General features: G+C 40.6%; 3 protein-coding genes across 8 annotated transcripts in view; 1 reads left to right on the top strand and 2 right to left on the bottom strand.

The window, feature by feature from the left end:
• The first annotated feature begins 301 nt into the window (after nt 1-301).
• Nucleotides 302-2,596, top strand: trappc2l (trafficking protein particle complex subunit 2L). The gene is made up of 5 exons (XM_034103323.2): nt 302-392; nt 663-835; nt 1,149-1,236; nt 2,272-2,351; nt 2,442-2,596. The coding sequence occupies exons 1-5, from the start codon at nt 360-362 to the stop codon at nt 2,485-2,487; spliced, it is 420 nt and encodes a 139-aa protein (XP_033959214.1). The 5' UTR covers nt 302-359; the 3' UTR covers nt 2,488-2,596.
• A 34-nt stretch (nt 2,597-2,630) lies between these two features.
• pabpn1l (PABPN1 like, cytoplasmic) lies at nt 2,631-6,567 on the bottom strand. The gene is given in 7 exon segments (XM_034103310.1): nt 2,631-3,068; nt 3,071-3,329; nt 4,224-4,311; nt 4,441-4,547; nt 4,628-4,695; nt 5,225-5,345; nt 6,353-6,567. Coding segments are annotated over 7 exon segments (783 nt in total). The 5' UTR covers nt 6,425-6,567; the 3' UTR covers nt 2,631-3,000.
• Nucleotides 6,568-11,744: 5,177 nt separating this feature from the next.
• cbfa2t3 (CBFA2/RUNX1 partner transcriptional co-repressor 3) overlaps nt 11,745-19,001 on the bottom strand; it is a 42,824-nt gene continuing 35,567 nt past the window's right edge. For all 6 annotated transcript variants that reach the window (XM_034110135.2, XM_071206726.1, XM_034110119.2 and 3 more), the window contains exons 10-12: nt 17,901-17,954; nt 15,845-16,035; nt 11,745-14,814 (exon numbers count right to left, since the gene is read on the bottom strand). In XM_034110135.2, the coding sequence (XP_033966026.1) occupies nt 14,452-14,814; nt 15,845-16,035; nt 17,901-17,954 (608 nt within the window). In that variant the 3' untranslated portion in view covers nt 11,745-14,451. The remainder of the gene's footprint in view (nt 14,815-15,844; nt 16,036-17,900; nt 17,955-19,001) is intronic.

Raw genomic sequence — 19,001 nt, forward strand, 5'->3', positions numbered from 1 at the left:
GTCCTTAATTTGTTAACGCGGATGGTGGACTTGGGTATAAGGATTTAATAGCAAAACTAAAAAATATATACGTCATGTGATGCATTCAGGACCTTCTGGTAAATGTACGTGCGCGATGGGATTAGATATCGGTCGAAATGAATAATGAACCATGTAACAAATACATTTATAAATACAATAAAAGGGTATCAAATACGTAAATAAAAAACATGTTTGCATATCATGGTTAAAATGTATTATATGATATAAAATATAAGAAACCACATAGGCAAGTCAGATTGTGTTTCCACTTTTCCACCAGCTTCTGAATGCAGCGTATCACGTGATAGTGCCTGACAGATCAGAGAAGGAAAGCTAACATGGCGGTGTGCATATCAGTCATCGCAAAAGAGGTAATGATTGCTTTTGTTAAATGTTCCAGGTTCTATTTGTATTCTTCTTTTTAATGCTAATATGTTTTCCCTTTTCTATTTATCATTGTCTCGATGCAAATGTCAGCTCTCTGTGTAAACCAGAAGGTCTAGCAGGTTGAAAGACACCAACAGAGCTAACAACATTAGCATTATTCTTGAGGTGTATAATTTGCTGCATCTCCGTCGACATGGTTGAGTTTTTAAATGGAAGCTTATTATGTGACTGTACTCTTTATTGTCCTCTCCTAGAACTACCCGCTGTATATCCGCAGTGTGCCCACCCAAAATGAGCTGAAGTTTCACTACACCGTGCACACCTCCCTGGATGTGGTGGAAGAGAAGATCTCGGCTGTGGGCAAATCTTTAGGAGACCAGAGAGAGCTGTACCTGGGTCTGCTCTATCCCACTGAAGACTACAAAGTGTATCCTTGTGTCTCCACAGGTTAAGGGACATGTACTCCCAGCACCTGACTTTTCTATTTATTAGATCATCAATCTAGACTGTGGTCCAAGGATAAATACCCTTTAAACAAAATTGTCAACCCCTAAAACATATACACATCTCTACTAATCAAATATACCTTACTCCTTTAGCTATCGCATTTAACTTGTAAAATGTTTTTTGCATGGTTAAGTGTATGATTATTGAAATATGTGCTGTAAAAAATGGGGTTTTAATGAACTCTGTAAATAGACTCCAACAGGAAAAACGAATATCCTTGACTGGTGAACTAGATATGGGTATGTAACAAACTCCAAGGTGAAATTTGTTATCGTTGTGGACTCCTCGAATACATCATTGCGGGACAATGAAATCCGAAGTGTAAGTTGAACCCCTGCATGTCTTAGAAAAGTGCATAACAATCATAATTCTCCAAAAGCTACATTACAAGCAATATTTTTGTTTAGTACACTTGAGTCAGTATGTTGAGCTAGTTGTATATTGCAAATGCTGAATTTGTGGGTGTTTCTGAATGTCGAGGCACTTCCTTGGTAGGACATGTCTTCCGAGTCAGGTCCTTCAGAAGCGAGGCAAGAATCCTTCCTAGCCTCGGAAAACGAAGAATGGTGCAACAGGCTAACGGGTGTGCAAGTGTGCGTCATATGCGAGGCCCCGCCTTAAATGGAGCGCGATTTCCGCCAAAGATTTTGGAAATTGGTCCGTGTGCAAAGCATTGTGGGGATTTCAGCGCGCCATGTTGAAGGACATCTAATTTCTCTAAATGCACATCGAGGACCGAGCATCGAGGAGGCTCTCTGGAGGAGCTATAACCGAGGAGACACTGATGGCTCCTCCACGGATGATTTCCGGGAATGGTGGAAGCGTTACGCACGGCCGGACTTATCTCAGCCAATAACAGCTCTGCATGCATCCCCTGGATATTATTTTAGAAACTGCTCTCATCGCGATGTTTACAGTGAGAACAGCTGTGAGGTCCGTGCAGAAAGCAGAGCAGTGTGTAAAATATATATCACTCAGTATAACAGGCCTACATTACTCTCTGTATTTGTATGCTGTAGTTTAGTAGATATCTACAAAGAGTCGATATCTAAGACCATTTAGTGCTTCACATAATAAAACCTCTATTGAGAAACACCCAGACTGTGTTGCCTGATGCCTCAGCTTACAATGTATTTAAAACTGGAAGAGAGTAAGGCCAAAGAGCTCCTCTATATTTTTTCAGAGCAGTTATCTGGGCAAGTTGTTAGTCTGTCCCTTGTGCAGAATCCTTATCACACACATTTTATACAAATAATTATCAATATACCTGACTTTAAGATGGACATGCACACATTTATGATGAAACTTTACAAGGTGTGTGGGTTGTTTACTAATGAATTACTTGTTCTTTTCCAGATGTTCAGAAAACTACACAACTCTTTCACTGATGTAATGTGCAACCCATTCCACACTCCAGGGGACACCATTCAGTCCAAGTGAGTTAAGGCTTGACTAGATTTTCAAGAAATGTTGTCATTTATAATCCAAATCTAGCATTGTTTAATTGTTGATCAATCCTTCTTCAGGGCTTTCGATGGCATTGTATCTGGAATGATGGTGCAAGCTGGCTGACACTTCTTCCCCCGATCCTCCACTGTACAGAACACCCCTAATCCCAACTATTGTTAACATGTTGCCTTGATTATTTAAATGCATAATAAACTACATTTGTTGATTATCATGCCGTGCGCGTGTCACTTTTTACTACAAATGGATCACAGATCATTGTTTTATTTATTTTCTAACATAGCAAATAAATTAAGTTATACATAGGGAGACTTTGTACAATACATTGCAGGCAGCAACACAAAATATTCTCAACCAATTTGTAAAAACAGTAAGAGATGCAACTGCATAACTATTTGAGGATTGTCCCATGCATCCACAGCAACATAAGCTAATAATGCAACACCTCTGGACTCAGTCTTCTTCTCTTCACGTCCTGAATCACTGATGCAACTTAGAAAGTCATCTCTTTCTCCATTCTGGCTCTCACATAATACTCAACTCAGTAATGCCTGTAAACATTTCTTTAAAATAATTAGTAATTTTCACCCAATTTTAGTATGCATTTTGTAGTTAGTGCTAGCGCTGTTGAGGGTAGTGCGGACCACTTGAACCTGGCCCCATTTCCTCTGATGGGGGGGTGATGGGAGAAGACACGGGTAACGTTTAGGCATCTGTTCGTGGTAGTCCATGTGTCCCCACTGTCTCTTCCCCACTGGAGGCGCTCCGTAGTAAGGGTGGGGGGTTTGGTGTTGTGGCCTGGTCGACTGGTACCGGAACCTACCGCGAGTGTTGTTCTGGTATCGGGGCGGACGAAAACCGCGGCCCCTGCCTCTGGTGTGGCCACCTCTGTGTCCTCCCCTGTCCGTGGTGCTGATGCCTGGCATGTTGGTCCTCTTGGGCATTACCTGCAAGTCAAGGAAGACTTTTACAGTAATGTTTAGGATGGTTTGATTATCGTTTGGTGAATAGCTAAACCTTAATGTCCTAATAGTTACAATTGAGTCAAACCCAAATAACATTAACTCTTGCGGTTGTTTCTATATCTACCAAACAAGCAATATTACAGTTTCTGAAGTACACATGACCAAATGGTCTTTTTTGGAGGAGTTTTTATTTTAATTATTAAATGGACAACCAGTGCCTTTTTTTGTTTTTAGACAGAGGGATGACATGTGTGGCAAACCTTACCGTGCCAGAATGGAAACCAGGTCCTTCGCTTGGGGACCTCCAGCTCTACCAACTGAGCTATACAGCAGCCCCAAATTGACTTTTAAAATCAATTAAGGAGGGATCAGGATAATTGATATATCCCACTACTGGAAAGTAACTAAGTACATTTAATTGGTGTACAATTTTGAGGTTCTCATTTTACTTGAATATTTAACTAAAAACGCACTTAGACTATTCAATGCCAATACATTTCAAAAGATAAATATTGACAACTTGTTACTTTAGATTTATATGAATACAATTATGAATGATGATCTACAGTAAACGATTATTTATTTATTTTAGTTATTCTGTTTACCAAATAATTAAGGTTTATTTTCATGCTGATACTTATGCACTTTAACTCAAGATGTTGAATGCGAACTTGTACTTGTGATGGGAATAATATCACTGTATAGATACTAACAATAAGAAAACCCTATCCAAGCACCTTTTCCACCACCAAGCTATGCTAAAATCCAGTGTTAGTCGTACTAAGAGTTCTGTATGCTGTGTGTGCATCATTTAGATGAGTAACTAACTGGTCTGAGATGTTCATACAGACGATCGTGCAGTTTAATGCTCCTCACCTTAAGGACCCTTCCTCTGAACAAGGTCTCATGCAAACCAACAGCACTGTGAACAGAATCTGGATCAGAGAACTCGATGTAAGCAAAACTGTGTAAGGGGAAGAAAAAGGCAGAAAAAATAAACTTTAATGCCAACACGCTTAAAATCAGTATTTTATGGTCAAACAGTGTCAGGTATCAAAAAAAAGTATTAACTGTAAGCGGGAGTGTTACCTACCCCTTTGGATGGCCTGAGAACCTGTCACACAGGATGGTCACTCGGTTGACGGGACCACAGCCATTGAAATGGATCTCCAGCTCATCTGCAGTAGCTCCATAGTCAACCTGTTACAATTAAACAGTATTGTCAGATCAGAGGTGCGAAAAACCTTCTCATATAAAAGAAAAAGACATATACATCTTACATTTCCTACATAGACTGATCTGTTGTCTGCGTCCATCCTCTCCTCTGGAGTCATGTTGTAGAATGGTCCTGTGAAGGAAACAAAAACTGCTGTTATGTTTGCAGCATAGGGAAAATACTGCCTACATAGGGGGTCACTCCAAGTGCCATGAACACAATGATAATTCCGTCATATCCATCGCTTGCGCCATCTTAGATAGTATATGTCAGAATCTAGCTCCCCTCTGATGGCATCTCTGGTCTGAGGAGGAACCAAAAGGGAGAAAGTGGGTGAGGACACACACACAGGCAAAAAATAGCCGCAGGCAGCAAGGAGGACCCCTTCTGGTCCTCTGGAGCTCACTACTTCGTCTCATTGGGCAGTGATGAGGCACATGTGATGATGTTAACACTGTTGTGACCACAGAGAAGTGTCCCAGGTGTTAGCCAGATGGTGAAGGATGCAGCTACCTCACCTGCCTGGAGGCTGCGATGCTACACACACACCTTGCTAAAAATAAGCTGTTGAGGCTACACAAATGCATTACAAGTAACTTACTGTACACAAAGTGACACAGTAACAAACCAGGAGGTGAATGAAACGCACGGGCTGTCTCACCAGGCCGAGGGCTACTGGTTAGGAGGTGCATGTCAATTGCATCACACCTCTCCTCCTCCAGTCTATCCGACTCTTCTTCCATCTCCATCTCATGAACTCTGGCTTTGATGGCCGCTAGCTCCTGAGAAACACAAGCACAAAATCAGAGCATGAAGTCATACAGTGTTGACTAAAGTAGAAAAAAAAACATACAAAAATCTGACTGGTTGGAAGAAATAAAGGAATACGTGATAACCTTGAAACCTGAATAATTTAGTGCAGAATCTTATTGGATAAAGATGCTTCAACAAGGTCACTGGATGATTTAAGAATGAATGGGAATTATATGCTGTGGCCTTCAGAGTTGCCAGATCTCAGCACAATAACACCTATAGGAGATTTGGGGATCACCAACACTACATAAGTAGCCCATATTGCCTCAGGCCATCTCGATTTTGATACCATTTCAATACATTGTGTTGATTCAAAAAGAAAAATGTAAAGGTTTTCTGGTGTCCCAACGTATTGATGTAGGCTACTGCAGACTTTTTTTAAACCAATCTGTGATATAAAAAGAGACAATGGAACATCCTGAAAGTATTGGTTTGCTATCATAAAGAAGAAGATAGCCCTTTGTTGATCCCCCGAGGGGGAAATTCAGTTAAATAAAATGACTAGGGGATGGACATATTTTACTTTACACAATTGTGAATGTAGCATTAAGATCTCCTGAAGCACCAAATGTACTAATTTAATGAAAACATAATAATAATTTAATCAGTTCAAGTCATAGTACAACATGTAGCTGGCCTGGGGTTTCAGAACAGGTAGAACGGGGTTTTACCATCACTTATTTCAGTGACTGAGCCACCCTGTGTTCAACACCTCACCCAGGACATGCAGTGCACCTGATTGGCTCCAAGCCGAAAACTCACTCAGCATGTTATACTGGATGTGATTCAATGATGTCGGTCTTTATGCACATACCGTTTATCAGTCATAAAACGAAACACATAGCATAGCTTATGTTTGCACTTGCTTGTCCAACATCACAGCCCTCATCTGTTCGCCGTAGGCTACTATAGGTTACGTGGGTGCAAACAAACGGGACGGCAGCCTTTTCATTCAGTTTAAAACGATGATACCCACCGCGTCGTCGGCGAAATGCTCCACGATGGACTCGCCCTCCAGGTAGCCGTACTCCAGATGATTTTCCGCCATGCTCACTGCTCAACCATGGCATCTGCAAAGCGGACTGCAGCTTGCCAAACCCTCCACCTACAATTTCTCCCACCACAGGAAGGAAAAGGTTTGATAGACCGCAGGAAGCGACAGCTGACAGCATATAGGAGATAAGCTAATAGATATCACCTGTGAATGAGACTCATGACGCGCTGGATTGATTGACAGTGGCGCACACGTGAGAGGGACGCTGGATGAGGATACTTCCTCCCATTGGCGCATCATCAAGGAGCCCTCCCCTTCTCTGCCCCGAGCACCCTCACTTCTCCCCACCTCAACCCCATGATTTAAAGCTAGTTAAAACAACCAGCCTATAATAATGTTTTGATCTACATTTATGTAGGGTACAGTAAATAGTAATATGCTTCAATGTAAAACAGACTTTTTACATTTAATTGTCACAACAAGTGTGTTTCCATGCGTGTCACATGGTCATTTCTACTCACTCCTTAAGGAATGCTGCAAAACTGTCAAGTGTTAATGTTTTATGTATGGTATGTATGGATTTAAAGGGGTGGATAACAGGCTTTTTTTCACAGCAGACATTTTGACTGGTATTTCAGGAGAGGTACAGGTGTTACTAATAACATTAACTATGGCTCAGTTATGTTCCAGTCTCCCAGTAGGCTAAGCCTCGACCGTGTGACAGTGAGCCAGCATGCATGGTACCTTGGACCTTAAAACTGAAGCAGCCAAATGATATTCAGACAATATTTATTTAAATCTATGCTTTTAGGCGTGTGGCGCAGTGGATAGAGCCTTGGTGTTGGTTCAAACCCCACTGCATGTCATTGTGTCCCTGGGCAAGACACTTCACCCCAAATTGCTCCTGTGGGGATTGCCCTCAGGAGTATGTAAGTCGCTTTGGATAAAAGTGTCTAATAAGTAACATGTAATGTAATGTAGCCTACTATATTAAAGTGCTTTCAGTGAGGAATATATTTTCTTGGTCAGTGCATTTAAAAATACGCTCACATTAAAATATTAGAAAACCACAATGTGTAAAAGTAGAACCACTCTAAAACTATGTTTATTTTAATGAAAATATAAAGATATCTATACAAACAACAAAATAAGGAGTAATTGCAGTCAAGAATACAATTTTTTTTAGAAACCAGAGTAACTAGAAAGAGTTTAGGCAGCTTTAACACTTTGCACGGTTTATTTATCCATCAATTTTCCCACTTTTATTTCCCCTATAGTAATTTATAAGAGTCAATTTCTGGCTAGATTTTTCACAATTCATGATCATAACTAACAAGAGTTTTATGACTGCACCATTCTGTTAAATGTAAATATTTCAATAATTTCAGTCTGACATATTTGGTATCACTGGTAACTTTGGGATATCAGAATATAAAATAACAATCTACAACTTTGAGCTAAGTTTAAGACTCTAATTAATGTTTCATTGTGCTGGTAACATAACCTGTCTATAGTCAACAGATTGAATTTAACTGTGACTGAATAGAAGATGGTTGCACTCGTTTGATATACACTGTGTATATAAATATGTTTTTAAATTGTAAGTAGTTGAGTGGAGCTGGTTTTTGATTTGTTATGAGTTTATGTGAGTCTGTTGACCGGTGGAATATATTTGGCAAAATATATTTTATAGTTATATATTTTTTTCATTTTATTATTAATATGTTATGCTTTCACATTTCTGTAGACCAGGGGTGCCCAATACGTCGAAGGTAGTGTGGGTAGATCGCAAAAAAAAGTTAGCCTATCATCCATCCTTACTATGGCATTTGGCACTTGATTGACGTACAGGTAAGCCAGTCTGAGATCTCATCTTTTCTAACACGCAGTTCACCGCGGTCAACCGCGCCAGCTGCAAATCACCAGTGAGCTGATTACCTAGTAGTTAGCCTTCCAATTTATACAATTCTACGAAAGGGTATAAAATTGACGTAATGACCAAAAATGTACTGAGTTGTATTGTGCCATACGGGTTCATGCAGTTATGCAAGGTACACCAACATAAGGTAGCCTATACTCAGTATATATAAATAAATATATGTTTAGCATTGTTAATGTAGACAGACCCTCCCTACACACAGATCACGCAGACTGCGTGGGCCCTCACCTCGCGGAGGGGGCCTCATCTACTCATCTGAAGCAATCTGAAGCGACACAGAGGGCCTCACCACATGACTTTGGGCAGGAGCGGTCATTTTAAAAGTAGCTCCCAAGCTGAAAAAGTGTGGGCACCCCTGCTGTAGACATAAGGTGTGAAAATAATATGACTCAAGTTTACATAATGTGCAACTAATGATTTACTAATAACAATGTATAATTTTCCTTTTCTGAGGCGTTGTAGTCTCAGAAAATGCATTCAGAGTAAAATGTTTTTGTTTGCTTTAACTAGAGTGCATGGAATAACTCACAAAAGTGTGATTTTGGTTAGATTATGACCATCTTGGCCAAATCCGGCAGCCATAACATGTTAGCTTTGCCAGATTTAGAAAGCCCCTTTAAAGAAGAAAAGCAATAAGAGTGATGAATACTTCATTTCATGTTTTAATTACACAGTTACATTGTTCAACACAGACAATAACCTGAATTAGAATGTTTTACAGCTTCACACATCCAACAGAGCGAACAGTTAAAGAGCGGTATTAGCAACAGGGAGGAAAGCATGCAAGAAATAAATACAAATCAGAATTGAATTCTTCTGGCACAGTTAACTTCATCTAAAAACGGTAACATTACCTTATTGAAGAGGGAAATAAAACAAAAGGAGAAAGATCTTCAAGGCGCCAACCTCTCCAACAGAAAAATGTTTTTTCTGTAATAATGTATTGCACAATACAGTATAGAATGCCTCCCTACACATAAAAAAACATAAACCTTTTTTCCATTTATGTAAAGGTATAAACAGGGCCATCCTGAGCCATAGCTTTAGGGGAAACAAGTGCTGTACCCACTGTTTGCCACTTTAGCTTTCTTCATCAGTGCCTGTTTCACAGGAAGGATGTGTCATCAGATGAGTCTTGAAACTTCATTGGTAGAGTTATTGGTTGGGGTAAGTAGATACAAATGCCAACCTGCCATTCTTTGCCTTTTCTAAACATGCGTTTTGCCCATATCATGTACATAGTAGAACAAACAGAAAAGTGGGTGGTGTAAAGTGTTCGGAGACCCTTGGATAATATTCACAAAAGCAGAGCCCTTATGCATTTGCCATCTGTATTATCTGTACAGAGAAAAGAATATAACACATCTCGTTTGTTTCTTAAATTAAGGAGGCTAGCACCCAGCTGAACAGAACATTGATCTTTTGTTTCCTTTTCAATTAAAGGTGAAGGACACCCACACAATCAACCGTGTTGAAGTTCTAATGCCGGGACAATAACACAAATCCCTTAACCAACATGAAATCTAAAAAGAAAAGTTGTATATTTTGGTTGTATTTTGGTCATTTATAAGTGGTTACTATGTTTGGTTTTGTTTGTTTTTTTTCTAAGGGCTTACTTGCAGACAAGGACGCACACTCAAAAGCATTGAGGAGTTGAATGGAACTGCCATTAAATGTTGTTTGAATATTGTACGCAAACACAGTATTGTACTGCACAAAGCTGTTGCTATATATTGTGAATAGATATGCCACCATAGTCTGTCTGGGATGTTTCATTAAAGCTCTGAAAGTTTCAAGTAGTTTGTACAGAGACAAGAAGCAAATGTTTTTCCTTTTTTTACAAAAACACACGCACCACACGCACACCACCAGTCACACACACACACACACCCACCATGCGTTCATTTTATCTCTGCAAGGCTTTGTAACTGTAAGAACACGCAATCAGTAGGCTTTCTTAAGGAGAAGCTTCTATTATCTTTTATAGAAGCACTAGTCAATATGTAGACAACAAGCGCTTTGATTGCTTGAAAAATAAACTCTACACATTTGAAAGTCAGCCGGTTCATTAAGCATGCTCTTCACTCTTGTTGCCCTGATTGTGTGTATTTCAGACACTTTGGTTACCTGGTGTAGTGGAGCTCTAACCTTATTATTTCTGGTCTGTTAATACACACTGTGTCAAAGCCTATTATGGCAATAGAGTACTTTGGTCTGTGCTTTTATTGGTTTTGGACAACAAATGGCATGTCAATGGTTGAGTGTTCAGTTTGGTAATATGCATGTTTGACTGTGTGTGTACCTATTACTAAATCCCAGCAGTTCAGTTGGTGGAAGGTGATCAAACAGGCAGCTGAGGTCTGGTGGGAATACAATATTCCCTCCACATCATGAGTAATGGCAATTCCTTTCAACACTTTTTTGATTTTAAATGTTTAGACAGATATATATGATTGCTTTGAATGTGATTTTCCACGTCTGCTCTCAGCCAAGCTTTTCAAAGTCCAGGTCAACCTCTCCTGGTGGTTAGCTGTATGGTCACAGGAGGTAGCTAGTGTGAGGGGTGTTACAAAGAGGGTGCAGGGTAGAAGTGGAGGAAATAGACATTGGGGATAAGGAGAGAAAATGACACAAGAAGGCTGAGGCCAACAAACATATCCAAGTAATTATAACACACATACATAAATGCTACACACAGATGCAGGGGTACCTTGCAGTTTTGAATTATGTATCGCAGATAGTCCAAATAAAATGATTCACTTAGTAGAGATGTTGATGAACAATGTTCCTATGCCAGTCACTGCTACAACAAAGGTCTGTGGTCCAACTTTTGGAGTTACGATTATCAATCTTACATTTGTTTGACAAAGGCTGCTGCATGCCGTCTTATTGCTTTACTGTAAGTAAAGGTCTGGGGCTTTACATAATTGTGTTAAACAGAGGTGATCACATTCCTTGAGAATGTGTGAAATATATGGAAAAGGTTGGAGATTTTTTTTGTTGAAATAACAATAATCGGTTAAAATTGAAAAACAAAAAGATCAGGTATCAAAAATTAGCTTTTGGAGGTTTACTGTAGCTTAATACTGGCATATTATGTAATGGCTTATCCTGCACCTTGGGTGAAACAAATACTCCTACACACACACACACACACACACACAACAACACACACACACACACAACACACACACACACACACAACACACACACACACACACACACACACACACACACACACACACACACTCACTCACTCACTCACCACACACCACACACCACACACACACACACACTCACTCACTCACTCACTCACATCACTCACTCACTCTCACAGCACACACACACCAACACACACACACACCACCACACACACACACACACACACATCACACACACACACATACACACACCACACACACACCCACACACACACACACACACACACACTCACTCACTCACTCACAACACACGATATGATGATGAGGACTAAAAGAAATAGAGGGTCAGTGGCAGGAAGAGAACACATGACATAATAGAATATATAAGTATTACAATTCCTGATTATTTTTGAATTATTCAAATTTTAAACTGAACCACCACTATTTCCTTCCTTTTTTTTGTAACTATTAAATATAGTTGGGCTTTTTTTTATCGATACACTGTTGAGGCCCCTCCTGCAGGATGAAAACTGACCTGGGGTGAATGAAGCATGGATTATTTTACCATTGCATAAAATAATCAGATTAAAGTAAAATACATTTTATTAATTTTGTCAAAGGTTTTTTGTGGTGCAGTATGATTTGTATTTCTCAAATATTGTAAATTAAGGCCTAATAAACTAATACAAAATATGTTCTGGTAGTTTTGTAGTGTCCATTCACCCTTAAATCTGTTTTCATCCATTTTCAGCTGCATTATGACACTTTACCCCCGTTACCAACAGTTTCCTCCACTCAGGGACACTTTGATTTGAGTGAAAGTTGAAAGGGTTAAAATAGTATGAGAGAAAGAAAAGGACATTTGAGAAATGTTTAGAAATAAATGTACTGTGAGAAAATCATATTCTGGACATTAAACTTTAAAGGTTTCTGTTATTTGGCAAACACATTTTTGGACCTCTTTAAATACTATGTACATTCACATTAAGTTACCGATGTTACTTTAAATATATTTATATGTATCTATATTATATGACACCCTATGGGCAGTTGCTGAGGTTCCATTCAGTAGCTGAATTCTCTTCATATTGCACCTCTGTCCTCTCACTGTCTTACAATGCGAGCAATACAAAATATTCTACAAGAGGGGTTTCATCTCAATAATATAGATACAACAAATCAAACAATAAGTACAATGTGGGGCTTCCTCTCATTAGCAACAGTCCTCCTTGCTCTGACTTCACTGCTCCGTCCGAACGTAAAGGAGGAAAATGAAAAGTAACAAAACCAAAACAAAGTCTGTATTTCTGGATATACACAAGGGCAGCACATGTGGACATCAGCGACAAGAGACATTATTGAAATTTGAAAAGAGGAACAATATCTACAAGCAGGTTCGAACCCTTCCCACGTGACTGCTCAGAGGCTCTGTCCGGAGCAGGCCAGGGATATGGCCAGTCAGAAGTCGGGGAAGAGCGTAGAAGGGAGGTGTTGGGTGAGGGGAGGTAGAAAGAGAGAGGAGAACCAAGTCTACACGCCCTTCACTAGGCTCTGTCATCAGTTTATCATGCTTTGGAAAAGGAGGGAGTGAATGTAAAGGTAACAGCAATTCCTTGAAATATCTCCTCGTTGTAGAGCTTTAGAAAATGACTCACAAACAATGTTTTCAAGCTTGTTTTGAGGTTTTTGGCAGCTCCTACGCCGTGTTTGTATGGTCACCTTATTTGAGGCTGTGTAGCTTTTACTTCCCTCTTTTTTTCTTTTTGTCCTCTTAATTACCATTCAAAAAATCACACTGTGGCAGGGTTTCCATCCATTGAATTAAGTCTTTCTTGTAGGCAAGTTCACAGCATTGTCCATTTTCCACGAGTCTGGGCCGTCACTGAGGGATTGTTATAGTTTTGTCCAGACTGCAGGAGGCAGCTGCAGATCAAAGCAGGTCACAGTTTGTATTTTTAAATGTCTGAATATCTCCCATTCTGCAGCTCCTCTGCAGCCTGGTCCTCTCAGGGCTGACTTATCTGCTGAGGAGGTGATGTTGCTTTGCGTTTGGTTATAAGATGAGTGCTTCTCCTTATCGCTTACTTACTCACTTTGGCAGTGTAATACAAAGGTTTGGATCATGTTATTTTTCATCTTTGAATTCATTTGGGTTCACAATGGTATAGAGAGGTGAGTCCGGTGTAGATTTTTCTTGGCTCGCTAGCAAGGTAGTTAGCAGTTTAAAATTAATTTATTTTCATATCATTATTATCGTCAACATCAGCATCACCATCACTACTATTCTTCATTTAGAATATTTGGACCTTTCTTTGTTTTACCTTAAAGCCAGAAAGAAACATTTGAATAAATACTAAGCTGAGTTTTTGAGGAATAAGTCGCATCACGGTTTTTCCCTTCCCTCGTCTCTTTAAAAAAAGATATTCACTTTAGAATAAGTGCCACATCAGCGAGCTGTTTGCACTGGTAGTACACATCTCAGGGCTGACTACTGTTCTCTCATTGGTGCTAAATTAAAGGGAAATCCAATCCAAGTGCTAATCAGCCTAGCCACCCCCTTATTAATATTGCCTTACTAAAGCACTTGTCTTGTGTAGACGGGTTCAACGTGTTCAATAACTTAGGGCACATCTTCAAGTCAAATTTTCATCAAACACATCCGATATGAGTCTGTGACTGAACTCAGATAGGAGACACTTTTCGTGCTTTTCACTACACTGAACGCCAGGCTGGAATCTTTGTATTTGTGGCTGTAGTTGTGAAAGAACAAAGACAGAACAATTATTTTTTGGGTAACGGTGAACGGTTAAAGTCTATCATCAGGTAGTGAGAAGATTCCCAGAAGAGCTTAGAGTAACAGGGAAATAAGTAGTCGGGGGAGAGGAAAGGGAGCAGTGTGCGATGGAGATTCCTCAGTTTGGTTTTGTGTGGAGTGTGAGCACAGTCGCATCAGTATTCAGGGAGGGGACAAGCGTCAGACGTCAGCGAGAAGTGGCATCCAGCAGGGCGGGGGTGGCTGGAGTTGTGGAGCGAGAGGCACTGCTGGAGCTGCTCTCCTTGGGACTCGCAGACACACTTCCACTGCCGCTGCCAGCCCCTCCCACAATACTACTCTGGCCTGCCAAGGACAAGGCTCCTGGAGGGGTGCTCTCCGAGTGGGTGGGAGGCGCGCTGGAGGACACTGTGGAGGAGGAGGGGGTGCTCCCTGGCATCCCTTGCAGGCCTTGACCACAGACATGGTGGTGCTTCTCCCAGTCTTTGTGTTGACAGAAGGAGCCACAGTAGCGAGCCGTGTTGCAGCCGCTGCACGTCTCACTGGCTTTCCTCCCGCAGTTCCAGCAGCTCTGGTGAGACAGTGGGGAGAGAGTGGGTTGATAAAAATAAGTCTCTTTTTTGTCCCAGGAAAGCACAGTTAAATATTTCTTACATAAATATAATGAAACCTTAAAAAAAGTGATTACTTTATAAAATAGTCCATTATAATATTTGACGTATCAAGGGTTTTTCTGCTACTCTTTGCACAGGGCTTGGATTGTAAGGCTTTAAGTCCTGGTCCAAAGCCTGTAGTTTGTGTAACCAGCAGGTGGTGGTCAACTGCTCTGTAAAGGCTCTACGCCTGGCTCTCTTCTCCGACCACCTGGGTCTGTCTGTTTTTATTTACACTGACAACTGGACTTCGACAATCATGACAACATGGTGTAGCAACAAACCAAGAGCAACCAGCTGTGTGTATTTCACAATACAGGATAACTTAAGGGACAAGGGGAACAAGGTTTATGGTGATAGATGTAGCGATAAAAAACAAGTCAAGAATTTGAGCAGTGGTTCTTAACCTTTTCCTTAAGGGACCCCGTTTCTATCATGCAGTAAACTAACCAAACCTGAACTACGTTAACTTACATATTGTATAGATTTTTTAAATGATATGTATTGCACAACAATGCAAACTATGTTCAATACATTTTGAGCAGATTATTTCCTGTGAATATTGCATTAGGGATCAGCTTTTCTGTTATATTTAAGAACCTTTAACTTTTTTTTCTCACGCTTGGCCATTGTTTTTATTAGATATTTTGTTGTTTAATCTTTGCACTCTCCTAATGCAGGACGAGGCTGTTTAGCATAAAGTAAAGGCCTTGTGAGTAAAGCAGCTTTTGTTCAGGTAGACGTTGTGCCCTTATCCTGTTAATACCTTAAAGACAGCCTCATTCAAACTTTTGAAAAATAATTTCCTTTAGGTTACTTCACAGATATTTATGAAATCTTGAGATCATTTTTGTTTTACAGCCTTTAAAATCAAGAAGGTGAAATGAGATTTAAGAACAAGACACTGGAGAATGAGGTGAAATGTGGGGTGGTGCCTGTGATACTCACTTCACTGGAGTCCTCCTGCTGATTGATGACTGTGAGTGCCTCCTCAGAAGCTTGCCTCTTGGCCTCGGCCAGCGCCCTCTCCATTTTAGATCGTTCTACTGAAATCATCTCATGAGCTTTCCTCTCGGCGTCTGACACCGCCTTCTGCAGCTCTGACATCGCCTGTCGCTTCACCTCGTTCACGGCCTCCTCTGAGAGAGAGGAAGAGAGAGAGAGGTGTGAGTGCATGCGGCCATCGTCCCATCCTGCCTGCTGTGTCATCCTTTATTGAGACTCTTTAAGCTGCCATCTTGTTGTATCTCAGCGAACAGATGTACATCATCCAAGATTTAAAACTTTCTTTCAGAAATGGGAAACAGCCAGACTTCAATAATTAATTCAAACACGTCTGGCCACAATCATTTCCAGTGCTGACAACAGCAGATGTCTCCAAAGTTGTGTCACTAACTTGGCTGTTCAAACAACATCCGAGGAATCCCTGTTTGCATGGCTGCCATCATATCATAGACATACTATTATTATAATTTGCTAGACAATGTTCACAGAGAAAAGTAAATAATTTCCCCACCAATGGGCATGTGTATCCCCACTGCAGGGCTTTCTACAAAGCTTCTGGCAGAAGCACAAACAGTATGAGTGAGGAAGCTGTGTTTTTACAACAGGCAGGTGTGTAGACTCCTTTCCAGATGGCAGTCTAAAATAGATACTTCTTTCAGTCTTCTCTTAGTAAGAGGCAGGAGTGATTACTTTATGGCATCTTTCATTACTTGCCTCATGGTGCACAACACATTTACATTACATGATTTCTCTTATGGGTTTTAAACACCTGATAAATAGGTTTCCAAATAAGTAGTATTCATGAATATGCTAATGTGGTTTTCATTTTCCTGTGCCATCAAAGACAGCAACATTTTAAAAGATTACATTTGATTTTTTCTCTTGCTCCACCTCCTCCAGATGTGCCATGTACAGTAGGACATCCTTATACACGATTGACACACATACACGTGGCTATCCAGGTGTGTTAGGCCAACCCAAGTAGGAGGTGAGACTGATATCGTTCTCTCCACTGCTCCCTATTTCCTGCAGTCAGTGTTTGTTTGAGAGGGAACTCATAAATAACTGTCACTTTTCCTCGCCACTCCACTCCACTTGTTTCAAACTACTGTAACAAAAGATAGGAGTGGGGGAGCCTTATCCAGCTCTTTGCTGTATACTGTATATGCACATGGCTGTGTGTGCATGTCTGAGCTTGATTCTTATACTAACATGTGAATATTCTGTCAATCATGTCAACACACAGTTACACTCAGATACATGTCTCAATGCTTTCCTTCATTCCATCTGTCCCTACCTTTATCCTTCATTTAACTTCTACTCCTTTTTTCCCCTCCTCCTCCTCTTCCTCTTTCTTCTCTCCTTTACAAAACCCTATCTGCATTATCCTGAGCTTCTCAATTATCTGGCCTAATGCATGCACCACTAAGATTAGTTTGCAAATTTAATTAATTCTTATCAAGGGGACTGCATAGCAGATGCTGGGGCAATTAGCACTTAATGGAAAACACGGGGACAGCAATATTAACGTTTTAATTCCACAGGGATTTTGTAAGTCCCTGAGACGTGTTATTTTCTGTCTTCCTTTTCACACTTCAGATCTTATTTTTTAAAAGCACTGCAGTCTCTCAACCTGAACCAGACCAGAGAATGCGTGTCTGTTTTTAATTAAAAGCAAGAGGTGCTGCAGACTACCTGGCTGCTGAGATAGAGGTGACACACAACAAACACACACACACACACACACACACACACACACACACACACACACACACACACACACCACACACACACACACACACACACACACACACACACACACACACACACACACACACACACACACACACACACACACACACACACACACACACACACAGACAGACAGACAGACAGACAGACAGACAGACAGACAGACAGACAGACAGACAGACAGACAGACAGACAGACAGACAGACAGACAGACAGACACGTGAGATGATGTAGGTGTGTTACTCACCCTGCCTGTTTTGAAGGTGTTTTAGTGCCGGGGATAGTGGGATGCTTGCAGTACCTGTATGAAAAACAACTGCAATTAATAAGAGCTTTTTTTTACTGCAGGTGAAAATGCAGCACAGCATTTTTCCAACAGCAGCAGCATCTTCCCTCCGCTGGGCATTGAAGTATAAGAGTGCTGGGACTGGCGCGGAACAAGGGCTGAACCAGTTCACTCCTGGGATGGGCTTTATCTAATGTTCACCATACAAGATGGCCCATGCAATGCACCTGGGCTACAAACTGAGTGAAAAAGAATAACCATGGTCAGGATTATTTTGTCTGTAAATCTAAATGTCTGGATTGGATTCAGTAGTCAGTGTGTGTACTGTGTGCATAGCTACAAAACAATCAAAATAAGGTGTAAACACTTACAGTTTTTCTCAATCGCTAAACCCACAATTTAGAATCAAAATTCCTTTCATCAAACCAACAGCACAGCCATCGAAACAGAAAACCATTTCTCTACAACAGTATACCATGTATCATTGATATCACACAAAATGCAGATGCTAAGCAGTGTTTTGCAAAACAGATCACACAATTCTCTAACTGAAGTTACAATTCTCTACACAAACATCAAAAATCTTTTGTGTAACTCATGTCTACAAAACAAAATAATCTTCTCACAGTGGATAACACTTACTCCTCATAAACGTAGACCATAGCTACACTAATTGACACTTGATGTGCAAAATATTAACACTTGTTATCAGTCAATCACCCCATTGAAAAAGGTAACCGCATGGAATGTACTGTATACCTTACAGTAATTATGTTACTGTAAGCTGATATCAATGACTTTCCTATAGTAATTGTAATTAGTGAGAATCCTATAAAAGACCTCCCTCACTTCAATAAGATGTTTGTGTGAACAAAATGGCTGATCGAGTAGGTAGAGGAGCTCTGAGAGGAAGAAGGAACCCTGTTGTTCAGAGAGGAAGAGGGAGGGCTGATGTTCAGAGAGGAAGAAGGAACCCTGTTGTTCAGAGAGGAAGAGGGAACCCTGATGTTCAGAGAGGAAGAGGGAACCCTGATGTTCAGAGAGGAAGAGGGAACCCTGATG

This window comes from Pseudochaenichthys georgianus, chromosome 3, assembly GCF_902827115.2.
Source record: "Pseudochaenichthys georgianus chromosome 3, fPseGeo1.2, whole genome shotgun sequence".
NCBI classification, from domain to species: Eukaryota; Metazoa; Chordata; class Actinopteri; order Perciformes; family Channichthyidae; genus Pseudochaenichthys; species Pseudochaenichthys georgianus.